Genomic DNA, 15,320 nt, shown 5'->3' with positions numbered 1-15,320 from the left:
CAATCACGTGTATATATTCACATACACCCACGTTCACATTCACACACAATTTGACACTGGATTATACTCACAGATTCACACACTTTTACACTCAATTACAATCACAGGCGAACATACATTTGCATACACAGACTTTCTGACGCACAGGGCCTTAGACAATTGTGCTCCAGACCCACGTCTGCTTGCTCCGTCTGTGATTATTGAATGTTGTTGATTCTGTGTGTTGAACGGTTTAAGGAAAACCCCTCGATTCTGACAGGGAAGCAGAGATGAAGTCCCTTAGAGGTCTCTGGACACCAGGAGGGGAGCCACCAAGGCCCTGGTGGGAAAGAGAGGACGTAAATAATAAATAAAAGGGCCCAAGCAGGCGGAGCTGGGGAAGCCCAGCACTAAATCACTCTCCAAATCACAGCCGCGTCGTGCTCCATCCAATAGCTCTAAGCAATTTGTGGGGTTGGGGGTTGGAATCAATTTTTTTTCCGTTCTCGCAGGTGCAATATGAATCAATTATCTTAATTAAGATTATGCCGCAAGCCCAGGAGATTTGGGGAGGACGGGTTTTGCGCTCGGGGCTATGGCGAGGCATTTTAATAGCGTCTCTTTTGCTCCTGGCTCTCCCCCGCCGCCTGCCTGTCGAGCTGGGGTAGCTCTAGCCTCTGGCCGGGACTTGGGAGTCGGGAGCCCAACCGCCTCCCTGGAGGCGAAGGAGCAAAGCCCACTCTGCGCCAGCTATCTAGTCCTTACCAGCATCATCCTTCTCTGGCTCCCAAGAACCTTCCAGATAGTGGGCCTGAGAGGGAACGTTCCCTATAGCTCTCAGCTCTCAGCTCTTTGGCCCTCTGAGCCCCACGATATCCAAATACCCTCAGTGCCCTGCATCCCCGGCCTCCTGCCCCTGGAATGCGTGGAGCTGGGACGTATCCCCTGCTGCGAGAGGCCAGGAGGGGACGCGGGCGCCGCTCGAGATCCTAGGGGCCACCCTGGTCACACTAGGTCCTTTCTTTGAACGCAAACCTCTATTGGCAAGAGCAAGCATCTGTTTCCCCGGGAAACAGGTCACCGCCGGGTACGTCGGCCGGCCTCTGCTCTCTTTATCTTAGCTCTGCGAATGCGTCGTCCCTACCCCACCCCCACCCCTAGCCGCCAGCCACACGCTTCCCACCTCCTACGTCCGGGCCACACGCCTCAGTCCCCTTTCTTCTCCCATCCCTGCACGCGACCCCCTCCCTTCCCCTCCGCCCCACCCAGGACGCACTCCCCTCAACACATCCCGGGCCACACGCCTCCTCCCGCCCCCCTTCCCGCGGGCGCTCCGGCTGCCGCTCTAACGGCCCCGACGCCTGTCCCGCGCCGCGCGGTCAGTGCAGGGACCCGGGGGGCGGCAGATTTAGGGCATTGCTCGAGGGCAGTGAGTCATGAAAGCGGCTTTTGTTGCCTGCGCGTGCGGTTCGCGTGCCGCTCGGCAGCCTACAGCGTCCAGTGGGGCGGGAGCTGGGGGAGTACAGCTAACCAACAGCGTGGAGAAAGGAAGAGAACTTGGGAAATCAGGAGGGTGAAAAGTGTGGAACCGTCCAAACAAGTCCAAAGAGAAGGAAATTTAGGAGGCGTGGCGGGACCACGGAGACCCATCTTCAGCGCTGAGCTCTGCGGAACCTCGGTTCAGTCTTCTCTAAGCATCCTAGCTACCTCTATTCTACTTTCTTGCCCCTTCCCCATACAAGAAGCACCTTGATCCAAGTTCTTTTGGGCTCCTCCCTTACCCGCCTATCGCGGGGCGGCTGTCTCCCCGGCTTTGCGAGCACTTGCCGAATGCCATGGTACTGGTGCTTTGGGTAGCCATTCTCTGCGCAGAGGCTGGTGCACAGCAGTGGCTGCAGGCCGGGAAGCCCAATAAGAGTCACCGTAACACCAGACTTCAGCCAGATCTCCGGAACTTCCCGGAGTGACTCTTCTTTTGTACAAAAACCCAGGCCTCAGTGTAAGGACGCGTAGAGGGAATTCCAGGTGGATTTAATCATTGGCAGAGGGTAGAAACGGGTCTAGCATCTCCCGCACTTACATTTGAATCTTGTAAGGGAAACACCCGGGTCGTCTTCTTGGCCAGGAATATCTGACTCCACTAAGATTTTCCTGTATTCCACAGAATGTCTCGAACTGGAGAAGTTTTTACTTCTGGGGGTGGGGAGGTCTGTAAGACATCTCTGGGCCTCCGGGTCACCTGGAATCCTCTTTCCCACTCCTCCCACAACATCTCCTCTCCAGCTCCCCAAAAATAGATAATAGGGAAAGTGGCAGCTCTTAGGCACTGCAGCGAACCTCCTCAGACCTCCGGGTTGTGGACCAGCCTTTGCGAGTCGTCACTCTTGACATTTAAACCCAGCACTGAAGGCACAGATGGTATCAGAGTAAATTCCATGCTCCTTAGTGAATTCTTTTATCTTTCTGTGCGCTCTTTGTCAGCTGACGAATCAAAGTAGAAAAGCAAAAGTCCATACAATTCTTCTCCAGAACCTCAGAAAGATTCATTTTATGCTTGTGGCCACTGGTCAGACCTTACAACTGCTCTCTTCTTTTGGATTTGTGCTGGACAGGAATGGTTGCAATCCCCCACCATCCTTACACATGCAATCTCGTTAGGACCCTCTTCCCCCATCCTCACCCTTTCCCAGATGTACCCCACTTCAGCAGCTCAACCCTGACATTGTTTGCAAACTCGAGGGACATTTAGGGCAATTGCCTTTAATAAGCAATTCAAGTCAGATGCATTCATTGAGAAGGGCTTCAGGTTTTCGAGGGAGTAAGAAGTTAATGGAGGATTAAAAGAGAACCTAGGGGAGAAAGAGTAAACCCGGATTAGTCGAGCTCTTCTTCCTTTTTTCTTCCTTTTCTTTCCTTTCCCTTGCCCGTCTTCTTTCTTTCCTCTCTCCTCCCTTCCAAGGGGGGGGGGGGAACAACTATCATTCTGGAACATGTCATGGTCAGAAACATTAAATAATTGTTGTTTAGGAACAAACATGACTTCTTCAGAATTAATCAAATTTATCAGGAAGTCCAGTAGTCTTTGCTTGAAGGGGAAGTGGAGGTCATGTCAAATGGAGGCTTGGATGCTACAGAGCCATTCCAAGGGTTGTTCTAATGGCCTTTTTGGAAAGAAGGGAAAGACCTGTTTAACATAGGCCTGTTGCAACTTTTTAAAAATTTTTTTTAATTTTTTTTTATTTTTTTAAAGAAAGCTCTACTGAACCAAGTACCTACTTACAGACCAGAGATTAGATACCAAGAGCACTGGCTGGGCTGTGATAGGGTGCCTATCATCTCACTAGTGGTCAGTGTTGGGCAATAAAGCTGAGCCATGGGAAGTCTGCTCCCCTGTCAACCACAACTTCCCCCAGGACTGGCTTCTTTGCAGCGACCTAGTGTCCCCTGTAAAAAGGTAAAATCCAAGCATCAGAGAAGCCCAATTCCCACACTTGACTGCTTGATGCCAGGGAACTCAAGACCTGACAGAACGAACTAGCTTGCTTTGAGCACAAAATCCTAGTAGGTGGAAGGGGGAACTGAAGTAGAGAGGGGTCTCCGGAGAGGATAGCTAGCTGCTGGTCAGAGCACACAGATTGGCAATATATAGTGGGAGTAAAGTGGAAGGCACAACATTTCTATGCCTGTAGGGGTTAGGTTGGGGTGATCTGGCTAGCGAACTAGTCTCAAAGCTGCTTTTACAAATGAAGTAATTTTTATATGGAGTATGCATTTGCCTGGAGGGGGCTGATGGACTTCAGGAAAAGCCAACCTTTGGTGCCAATGAGCAAAATGTTGGCCAAAGGGCAGAAACTAAGAAATGGGCTTCTCGGAGAGCGCAGAGTCATGCTGCCCCGGAGGCTGGTGCCAGGGCGAAGACTCTTCACTGCGTGCCTCAGTCTCCCAGCTTTCTGACCTTTTCTCTTGTGCCTTAGTTCCCGCGCGAACTCAGGCTTCTCTTTCTGACCTAGACCCGGTCATCTTTAGCTTTCCCGCTCCTTTCCCTCAAATCCCTCTCCTCTCTATGCCCTCTTCCTTCTGCTGCCAGAAAGGGTTAATCTCTCCTGCGGGTAAAAACAGGTCCGCGGAGTCTCTAACTGGCGACAGATGGGCCACTTTCTTCTGGCCACAAAGGGGCCGGAATGGAGCGCTCTGCGGCATACAAATAGGCAGGTCACGTGGTTCCCGGCTCTTGGCTGGACTGGGAAGACCATATGGCGCATGCCGGGGAGGAAGAAGAAGGGGAGGGGGTTAGGGGTAGAGGGTGAGGGGAGCGGTTGTCGGAGAAGGGCGGGAGGAGAGCAAGGCTGAGGGGGGAAGTGGGGGCGGGGGCAGGGAGCGTACAGCTTGGACGCGTGCGCAAGTGCCAGGCGCAAGGACCTGCTCGCTGCTCAGCTCATGGCCCCGCCCGCTCTCAGCATCACTACCTCGCCTATATAACCTGAGCACCAGCGCAGCCGGGACATGAGGAATTCGCCTACGCAGAAGACACGGCGTCCGGAGGCCCCAGGGTTATGAGATCATCACTGCTCAGGACCTACTAACAACAACAGGTAATTACAACCCCTTTTCCTTTTTTTTCCTCGAGAATAAAGCAGTAATTGAAGACCTGATGTACCTACATACTGTGTATGTGCGCATTTGAGAGTGTGTGTATGTGTATTGAGACGAGTATCCCTCCCTATAATTGCCCACAAGTACTCACTAATAATGAATCTGTGTTTAAATACCCCCTGCAGGCTTTCTAATTAAATTTAAAATTTTTAATAGTATAGGAGTTTCGTGGATTAAAAAAAAATAAACAGTAACTGATTATTTGCTGGCGGTGATTTGTTTAAAGTCCTAGAAACAAATAATTATTTCACTTGCTCACTTCTTTTAGTAAGGAAAGAAAGGGCGGGGGGAGGGGGGAAAGAAAAAGAAAAAGAAAAGGCAACTGCTCCCAAAATTTGTGCTTATATATCTTATGCACATCGGGAGGGTCAACCTATCTTTTCAGTGAATGAAAAGGATGTGGGCATCTTGCGTATACACAGTCTTGAAAATAAAGCTGGGTCCAAGTTAAGTTTAGTTGAAGCGGGGAAGTGGAGAAAGGGAAAGAAACCACTACTGCTACCTGTTACTGCTCCAGAGGCGGTCAAGTCACCATCATCCACTGCTGGAGCCAAAAATTCAGTTGTTTTACTAAAGGCTCTTTATATTCCGTATCAGAAGCGGCAACTTTGTCATTGCCAATCGCTGACCATTATAATTACTCAATCTTTTAAAGGCAGGTTTGAGGCGAACTTTGAAAAGCCCCAATAAAGAGCGGGCGGCCCTTTCAATGGGCTGTTTATTAGAGAGGAGCCTTCCGCACCTGATCCCCAGCGCGTGGGAGAGCGCTCTGCGCCGCGCCCCCAGCCATCGCCTAGTTGCGAGAGCTTTTGTACAAGGTGGAAATTTAGCGGAGGGTGAGCGATGGGAGGCGAGAACAGAAAGGCGAGGGAGGGAGGGATGACTCCGGTCCACGTTTGTTGTAAATCTTTCGTTAGTGGTGGAATAATTTTGTAGAAACTACTTTTCCTCTTCCGTGCATTTGCTCTTCAATCTCTATTCGATATAATCTTCTTTAAAAACACTGCCAGTGTTAGCAAGTTATGTAATCGCTCTTCAATTTAAACCACTAAGTACCCAGAAGCCAGAATAGAGATGGGAACTGAAAGTGCGATTTTTCAGACTCTCCATTTTTTGTAGTTATGAGTGATTTTGGACACCTGCAGATAAACATGAAGTTACTGAAATATATGCTCATTTCCACACACATTATCCTGCCGAGAAATCCCCATAAACAGTTGAATAAATCACTAGAAAACATAAATGCATGAATGATAATCACATATATGTATCCAGCACTATCACCACCCATGCCCAGTCCTGTGTTCTACGTACCAGCGGGGCACGCACAAGCCATTATGAAACACAGCACTTAACTTTTCTTCAGAGTCATCCATTTTGTAATGGAGTGTACTTCTGTTCACTTGTATTTGTGCAGGATTAGGGAGTGGAAGCTGAAGGCTTCTTTATCTGGCTTTTGAGTGTGGCATTTTTCTCCTTTTCTTTCTACTTGCCTCTCTCCCCTGTTGAATATAGGAAACTGAAACATGACCAAATCTTACAGCGAGAGCGGGCTGATGGGCGAGCCTCAGCCCCAAGGTCCTCCAAGCTGGACAGATGAATGTCTCAGTTCTCAAGACGAGGAACACGAGGCAGACAAGAAGGAGGACGACCTGGAAGCCATGAATGCCGAGGAGGACTCCCTGAGGAACGGGGGAGAGGAGGAGGAGGAAGATGAAGACCTGGAAGAGGAGGAAGAAGAGGAAGAGGAAGATGATGATCAAAAGCCCAAGAGACGCGGTCCCAAAAAGAAGAAGATGACCAAGGCGCGCCTGGAGCGTTTTAAACTGAGGCGCATGAAGGCCAACGCCCGGGAGCGGAACCGCATGCATGGGCTGAACGCGGCACTGGACAACCTGCGCAAGGTGGTGCCCTGCTACTCCAAGACGCAGAAGCTCTCCAAAATCGAGACATTGCGCTTGGCCAAAAACTACATTTGGGCTCTGTCGGAGATCCTGCGCTCAGGCAAAAGCCCTGACCTGGTCTCCTTCGTACAGACTCTCTGCAAAGGCCTGTCCCAGCCCACCACCAACCTGGTTGCAGGCTGCCTGCAGCTCAACCCTCGGACTTTTCTGCCAGAACAGAACCAGGATATGCCTCCGCACCTGCCGACGGCCAGCGCTTCCTTCCCAGTGCACCCCTATTCCTACCAGTCTCCGGGGTTGCCCAGTCCGCCCTACGGTACCATGGACAGCTCCCATGTCTTCCACGTCAAGCCGCCACCGCACGCCTACAGCGCAGCGCTGGAGCCGTTCTTTGAAAGCCCCCTGACTGATTGCACCAGCCCTTCCTTTGATGGACCCCTCAGTCCGCCGCTCAGCATCAATGGCAACTTCTCTTTCAAACACGAACCATCCGCCGAGTTTGAAAAAAATTATGCCTTTACCATGCACTATCCTGCAGCGACCCTGGCAGGGGCCCAAAGCCACGGATCAATCTTCTCGGGAGCTGCTGCCCCTCGCTGCGAGATCCCCATAGACAATATTATGTCTTTCGATAGCCATTCACATCATGAGCGAGTCATGAGTGCCCAGCTCAATGCCATCTTTCACGATTAGAGACACGTCAGTTTCACCATTCCCGGGAAACGAACCCACTGTGCTTACAGTGACTGTCGTGTTTACAAAAGGCAGCCCTTTTGGTACTACTGCTGCAAAGTGCAAATACTCCAAGCTTCAAGTGATATATGTATTTATTGTTACTGCCTTTGGAAGAAACAGGGGATCAAAGTTCCTGTTCACCTTATGTATTATTTTCTATAGCTCTTCTATTTTAAAAAATAATAATAATACAGTAAAGTTAAAAAAATGCACCTAGAATTTGGTGTAGCTGTATTCAGATCGTATTAATTATCTGATCGGGATAACAAAATCACAAGCAATAATTAGGATCTATGCAATTTTTAAACTAGTAATGGGCCAATTAAAATATATATAAATATATATTTTTCAACCAGCATTTTACTACTTGTTACCTTTCCCATGCTGAATTATTTTGTTGTGATTTTGTACAGAATTTTTAATGACTTTTTATAATGTGGATTTCCTATTTTAAAACCATGCAGCTTCATCAATTTTTATACATATCAGAAAAGTAGAATTATATCTAATTTATACAAAATAATTTAACTAATTTAAACCAGCAGGAAAGTGCTTAGAAAGTTATTGTGTTGCCTTAGCACTTCTTTCTTCTCTAATTGTAAAAACAAACAAAAAATTGCACAATTTGAGCAATTCATTTCACTTTAAAGTTTTTCCCTTTCCCTAAAATAAATCCCAGATCCATAATTTTCAAGAGGATGGAAAAAAAAACAAGAGATGCATTCCTTATCAAAACATATCAATTCAACAATTACTTGCACAAGCTTGTATATACATATTATGAATAAATGCCAACATACACTTCTTTAAATCAAAAGCTGCTTGACTATCACATACAATTTGCACTGTTTCTTTTTAGTCTTTTACTCCTTTGCATTCCATGATTTTACAGAGCATCTGAAGCTATTGATGTTTCCAGAAAATATAAATGCATGATTTTATACATTGTCACACAAATGGTGATTTGTCATATATTCATGTAATAAATCTGAGCCTAAATCTATTCAGGTTGTTAATGTTGGGATTTATACCTATTGTAGTCAATTAGTACAGTAGCTTAAATAAAATTCAAACCATTTAATTCATAATTAGAACAATAGCTATTGCATGTAAAATGCAGTTCAGAATAAGTGCTGTTTGAGATGTGATGCTGATACCACTGGAATTGATCTGTACTGTAATCTTGTTTGTAATCCTGTATATTATGGTGTAATGCACAATTTAGAAAACACTCATCCAGTTGCAATAAAATAGAATTGAAAATCAGACCAATTGTTATATTTCTTCCTAAAGTAATTTTTACAGTATAAAATTATTCTTAGGGGAAATAATTGTTTTATTTGCTGAATTAAAAAATAATAAACATTATTTGTAGAATAAAGTAAAAAGAAAAAAATACTTTGGTATATTTTCTAGTCTTTTTATCCCCATTAAAGAGTCAGCAGTTCTTTGTAGGTAATGAAAAGACCTAACTAATGTTTCATGATTTGGATTATAGGGTTGCAGGATGAGGGGGATGAACAATGTATTTTTGCTTTTCTTTGTTTAAGCACCTTCACCTTTGGTGGGGTTGGTTCTTATTCTTTTAAATGATTGTGTTATTCTTTCCTTCTCTTTTAAAAAAGTGAATTAGTTAATTATTAACAAGCAATACATAAATAAGTGCCCATAGTTAGTCTACACACTTAAAATATTAAAATCTTAACTATTTTATTAGTGCTCTGTTACCTGTACATTTTCCTGAACTGATCAGCTCAGGATATGTTTTGCAAAAGATACTGTCCCAAACAGAAAGTTACACCTTAGAAAATACCAGGGGGAAATTGTTCAATTAATTGAAAGAAATAGAATTTTATAATTGTTGTATAAACATCTTGCAATATTTCAATAATTTCTCAAGAAAAAGGGTCAATTATTTATATGTATTTAAGAAGACATTGTTTGTACTATGTTTTAGGAAGGTGTAATTGTTTCCCATCCCCCAGTGGGGCACTATGCTCTTGTTTTATAAACACAACTCACTGGAAAAACTTACAGATAATTTTGTTCATTGTTAAGTCCACTTAAAAAAATAGTTTGGCATTTCCTTTTTGAGAAATGACTGACAGTCATGATTCCTAGGGAATAACATTTTGGCAACTGTGGTCTGGCTCTACCATGGTGCTCTGATTACTGTCATTAGTAACTCCATTGTTCCTCCTCGGATTTGGATGCCACATTGGATGACTACCTCCCTTCCCAAGCTTGTTCCTTTAATCTTCTTCTCATTGGTGATTTAAGGGTTCCAGAAAGCTGACCTCATTTAGCAAGCTGCTCCAGAAAAATGTGAGTAATCTAATGGACAGGAACAATTAGCCATACTAATAACATTGCCAATGGGGCTGCATCAAGCTGTGACAGTAGCAGTAAGGAACATTTCAACATTAAAAAAATGTTTGAGTGCAATTTAAAATATATCATTTTAACATGTTTTCCATCAGCCTTCATCACATGACAGAAATACATTTAAGTTAGTCCCAACTTTATCCCAAATGCAGCAATCTCATTCCAAGTGAATCAGAGTTGTTATTTTGGAATCAAGCTGTTGCTTCCACTATCCCGGATTGTTCTCACTAATCTTACTTTAAGAGACATAACACTGATATTTAAACAATGCCAGTCTTCCAGCATAGATCACAAAGTGAACATTCAGATTTGATCTGATCTATTAAGCAGCTCAATTTCACCTGTAATTAAAAGTAGATGTATTCCTGCAAGTTAAAAATTGTTGGTGTAGTGAACAGAAAAAATAATGAGAGAATGACATTTCAAAAATTCCAGCTTCTAAAACAGCAAGTGGAGAAATCTAGACCCTGAATTAATTCTTCTTTCTTTCTTTCTTTCTTTCTTTCTTTCTTTCTTTCTTTCTTTCTTTCTTTCTTTCTTTCTTTCTTTCTCTTTCTCTCTCTCTCTCTCTCTCTCTCTCTCTCTCTCTCTCTCTCTCTCTCTCTCTCTCTCTCTTCTTGGTAGAAATGATGACTGAAAGTTAGTTTTAAGTGATTTTTCCCCCTATATTGCCTGCACAATTTCATTCTAAAACATGGGGATTCTTTCAGTCAGTCAAGAAGTAACTCACATGCCACCATCTTTTATTCAAAGGCAGGCACAGATGTTCCTTCTGCAGGGGAGGTTTTAATTTATGAAAATGATATTGTTTATGCATGAATGAACTGCATGCACTCTGCATAACACATAGCACTTCCATCTGATCAGAGAAATACCACAGAACCAGTGCCAATGTCAGAAACATATTCTACAAATTTACTCACTTAAATGTTTAATGAATATTTGGAAGGCATTTTCAAACCACAAGAAACCTTTTAAATGATCTTCTTTCCTTTTATGAATTACTACCTATATTTAAAAGAGACTTTTATAGTTTTTACAATTGGCTAATGCTTTTATCTAGCTAATAAGAAAATGTTTTGCTTACTGAAAACCAACCAAAAAGAAAATGCTGGCAACTTTGACTTTATTAGGAAAAATATTGTTTTTAGTTTTGCCACATAATGCTTGTTACAAGTAATATGTAGTGTCTCTCCTTCCTTCATCTTGAACAATTACTATTTCAGTAAAATAAGATACTTAGACCTATATATTTAATGTTAAATCCTGAGCTAGTTCCAGAAGAAGGTGGCATTTAAAACCTGTAGGCAATTTCATAATAGGAGAAGAAATTTGGGTGAATATTTTAACTGGTGCATCATTTCTGGTGTTGAATAGGAACACTCTGCATAACTTAAATTTCATTTATATCATCAATTGCAATTATACAACATCATCTATCTACTTTAAGTCCTTAAAAAGACAGTTATATGCAAATTTAAATGGAGATTCATAGTATCTCTGGAATAGACTACTAATTTTAGGTTTATAATATGTTCCAGTAAGATAATACTTGAAGCAAATTTTAGGTGTTGCAATTTATTGATTTTAAAAAGATCTCCTAGTGTTTTCAACATTTGAAAGTCTATATGCATTTTCAGAAAATTAATGCATTTTCTGATAGAAGCTAGCAATTACTAAAATAATATATGGATCATTAGCTAACAGTTTGAAACAAGCTGTTTTAGTTCTATAATTATACAAGAAATTTAAAGTGAAAAATCTATTAAACAATTAATAAAACTAGATTTCAAATCATAGGCTGATTTTGTCCTGATGGGACATATAAAATAGCAAAGCTGTTTCTTAAATTATACTAAAACCTCCTGTCTTGTCTTTTTCTCTTCATCTAGTAACATTTATTTCCTGAAAACAATCTGAATAAAATCTTTAATTCCAGGGTCTGATGAAAAATAAAAGAGCCAATGCAACATCTTGTGGAACACCAGGACTGAAAACTCTTGTTACCATTGCAAAGAGGAGTTCTGGCGTCAGATGCACAGTGATTTGTATGGTGGCATAATCACTGGCTCCTGGCCAGGCATTATGTTTCTGAGGACACTATTGTCAAGAACCATTCAACTAGAAATCTGCACTGTATGCACTCAAAAGTTGAGATCATCTGCCTTTCTATGTCAGGAAGAATTCTGTGCTGGCAATTGACTCATGGACTCTCTTCACACACACCAACACTTGGTTCAATGGCTCTGATGGAATTAACTGTGTAACCAAACTAGTGGCGTTGACAAGGCCACTGACTCTGGGGACTTCTGGTTAAATTGCTAATTTTAAAATGCCTTAAAATGCAGAGTATTATGTTAATTCTGGACTAAATCTTCATGTATGTGGATTTGGCCATCCAGATATTATTGTGCTATTTATCCAGCTAATTCAGAGGTAGAAAAATATTGACAACATCCATCTTCATAGATCTCCATGTTTGGAGCAGTCCAAAAGGATGGATTTGGTTATGAAATTACATTGAGAAATAAGAGAATAAGTATAATCTAACATATATATATATATAGGATTTGGGGCAATTTACTCTTAACAAATTAACCCTGCTTTTGATTTTCATGTGTAAGGATACCTAATCAGAAAGATGGCCTCACACACTTACTAGGTCTGTGTTAGGTGTCATGTCATTTACACATGACATCACCAAAACTGCCTTGTGCCTTATTTTACAAATGGGGAGATTGCAAGAAGCTGGGATACCCAGATATTTGCATTCTGGCTTTCTTTCTACAAATAGATTCTTTTTCCAATGCTACTTCCTCAAAGAAGCCTTTTCTGATCCCCATCTAATGTAGCAACCACCTTCAACCCCACTCACAGCACCAAAATATCACCCTTCCTTTTTTTCAGAGCATTTATCTATCCAGTGTTATTTTGTGTACTTATTTGTTCAGTTCATTTTTAATCTATCTCTCATAGTAGGATGTGGGCTTCACAAAGATAAGAATCTGGTGCTTAGAAGATCTGTAATAAATATTAATTTCTAAGAGAATCAGGTAATTTTAATCTGATGCCAAAGCCTGTTGCCTTAACCACTATGGTATAAATCAAATCAGTGAAGGAGTATCCCAGATTTTCAGTTTCATGAATGTTGTATACATTAATTCTATAAAAAAAGAACCATTGAAACTAATTTCTTATCATGCTGCCTGGCATTGAACTCCCTCCTCCCTTTTCAGGATCAGTAATCATGAATTATCCCTTATCTTTTCTTTATTTGATACAAATTTGTTAAATATAATTTTGAATCAAAATAAAAGAACTCAAATACTATAGGCTTTTTCCAGACCGTGTCTCTTTTTCCCCATTCATTAAGAATTCTCTTGAGTGCATGCTACCCTTTTCCTTTCTGTTCATCACTCTTTCAGCAATTGCTCTAGTTTTATTTTTAGTGGTGTATAAAATTACCGTGCCTGTGCTTTTAAGTGTTCAATGTATAAACTTAGCACATTAATACTATTTTTTCAGTGTTCTCTTTCAATGATGTCAGTTGGGGTTTCAGTGACGTCAATGAAAGGATATTACAATGCTTAAGAGAGCTGTTAATTGCTTTCCACTGGCATTAACAGTTGTAGGGCTGCTCAACTCATACTAGGGAATATAAAGTCTTAATCTGTTGTAAGTTGCAAATACAAGACCAAATAATGTTTACATCAAGAACAAAGAAGATAATAGAATGTTCTAAAAAGATGGGGGAGAAGATTACTTATTGTTAACAGATAACTGAATAATCTTTATTTCAGCCAAAGACAAAATATATAGTTAACAGTAACAAATGAATATAAATTATAACTAAATCTAAGTAGTAATATTAATTACCACTATTTTTTAGAGAGAGAGAGAGAGAGAGAGAGAGAGAGAGAGAGAGAGAGAGAGAGAGAGAAGGAGAGAGAGAGAATTTTTTAATATTTATTTTTCAACTTTCAGTGGACACAACATCTTTATTTTATTTTTATATGGTGCTGAGGATTGAACCCAGCACCTCACGCATGCTAGGTGAGTATGTTACCGCTTGAGCCACATCCTCAGCCCCACACAATTTTTTTTTTTTTTTGAGACAAGGTTTCATTAAGTTGCCGAGACTATCCTTGAACTTGCAATACTCCTGCCTCAGCATCCAAGTCAGGGATTTCAGGTGTGCTCGCCTGGTTTTACATATTTCTGTACTAAAAGAATTTCTTAGTTACTATTTGTTTGTATATTTTAAAATGCCAACATGAGGTTTTTGGACAAAGGAATTCTATTTTAATGTTTCTTTAACTTAAACTAGTATATTAAAATGAAGTAAAGGGATATTTTACTTCCCAGGGTTTTATTTTTGCCTAATTAGCTTGGAAACTCGGGGTAGCAGTCTGCTCATGCCTTCTCAGGGCATAGAGTCTGCTCATGTCTTCTAGGTTTTGGTGCATTTATCTTATTTAAATATATATTGCCAATGGGGGAATACATATAATATATATTATATAGAAAAGAATATTATGACTCTTCTCACCCCTCTTCTACCTAAAAATCCAGAACCTCAGAATGTGAACTTTTTGAGAAATATTATCTTTCTAGATGTAATTAAGATGTAAGATGAAAATTAGGATGAAGTCATGTTGGATTAAGGTGGATATTAAGTCCAATCATTGATGTCATTATAAGAGGACAGGATATGTAAATGCACAGTTTGAAGAAAGAGTGGCATGTGGAGATGAAGAAAGAAATTGGAGCAACTGTCTATAGACCAAAAGACTTCAGGGATTGTGGGTGACCACCAAAAACTAGGAGACAGGAATGAACAGACTCCCACTCTCAGTTTCCAAGAAGAACTCACCCTTATGTTGGACTTCTGGTCTAAACCTATGATACAATGCATTTATGTTGTTTTAGGCCACTCAGTTTGTGGTAAATTGTTATGTCAGCCCTTGCAAGCTAGTGTATATGTTAAGTCTACCATAACTGATATTAAATGTAGGGAAATTTGTTCAAATTCTTTTAAAAATGTCACTGGGAACATTTAATGACATGAGAGATAACTACCATCATATTTGAGTGAGTACTAGGTTTGATATTTGAACAAGTTGGCCAATAATAGCTATTTAATAAACATCCAAATTACATTTAAGTATTTTTATTCATATGAATAAACTTAAATTGACATCTAGATTTAACCAAGGGTGACATAAAAAATCCCTATTCTGTATTTTTAAAACATACAAGGGCTGGGGATGTGGCTCAAGCGGTAGCACACTCGCCGGGCATGCGTGCGACCCGTGTTTGATCCTCAGCACCACATACAAAGATGTTGTGTCCACCGAGAACTAAAAAATAAATATTAAAAAAATTCCCTATCTAAAAAAATATTTAAAAAACATACCAAATATCATTTTTCATTTAATCTTCATGTGAAAAATGCCACATATATTTGATTTGTGGGACAGCATGTATATAAATAAATAGAGCCTCTGAAAAAACAAAATTTAACAACATGCAAAATTATATAATTGTTTACAAATAAATTTAAAGTGCCACCACTTCTAAAAGTTGTATTCCCCTTTTCAGGTCTTTTAGGAACTCGAGTCAGTACTCACCTCATAAGCATAAAATCCAGAGGCTAAGACTCCA

At 41.3% G+C, this 15,320-nt stretch overlaps 1 protein-coding gene across 1 annotated transcript; it reads left to right on the top strand.

Moving 5' to 3' along the window:
• Positions 1-6,158: 6,158 nt before the first annotated feature.
• NEUROD1 (neuronal differentiation 1) lies at positions 6,159-7,229 on the top strand (the record flags this gene model as incomplete). The annotated part of the gene is made up of 1 exon (XM_081262367.1): positions 6,159-7,229. One exon carries the CDS (start codon positions 6,159-6,161, stop codon positions 7,227-7,229), a length of 1,071 nt encoding a protein of 356 aa, XP_081118493.1.
• Between the last annotated feature and the right edge of the window lie 8,091 nt (positions 7,230-15,320).

Source organism: Spermophilus citellus (assembly GCF_964194105.1).
Source record: "Spermophilus citellus genome assembly, chromosome: 11".
Taxonomy (NCBI): domain Eukaryota; kingdom Metazoa; phylum Chordata; class Mammalia; order Rodentia; family Sciuridae; genus Spermophilus; species Spermophilus citellus.
This window is presented reverse-complemented; position numbering and strand designations above follow the sequence as displayed.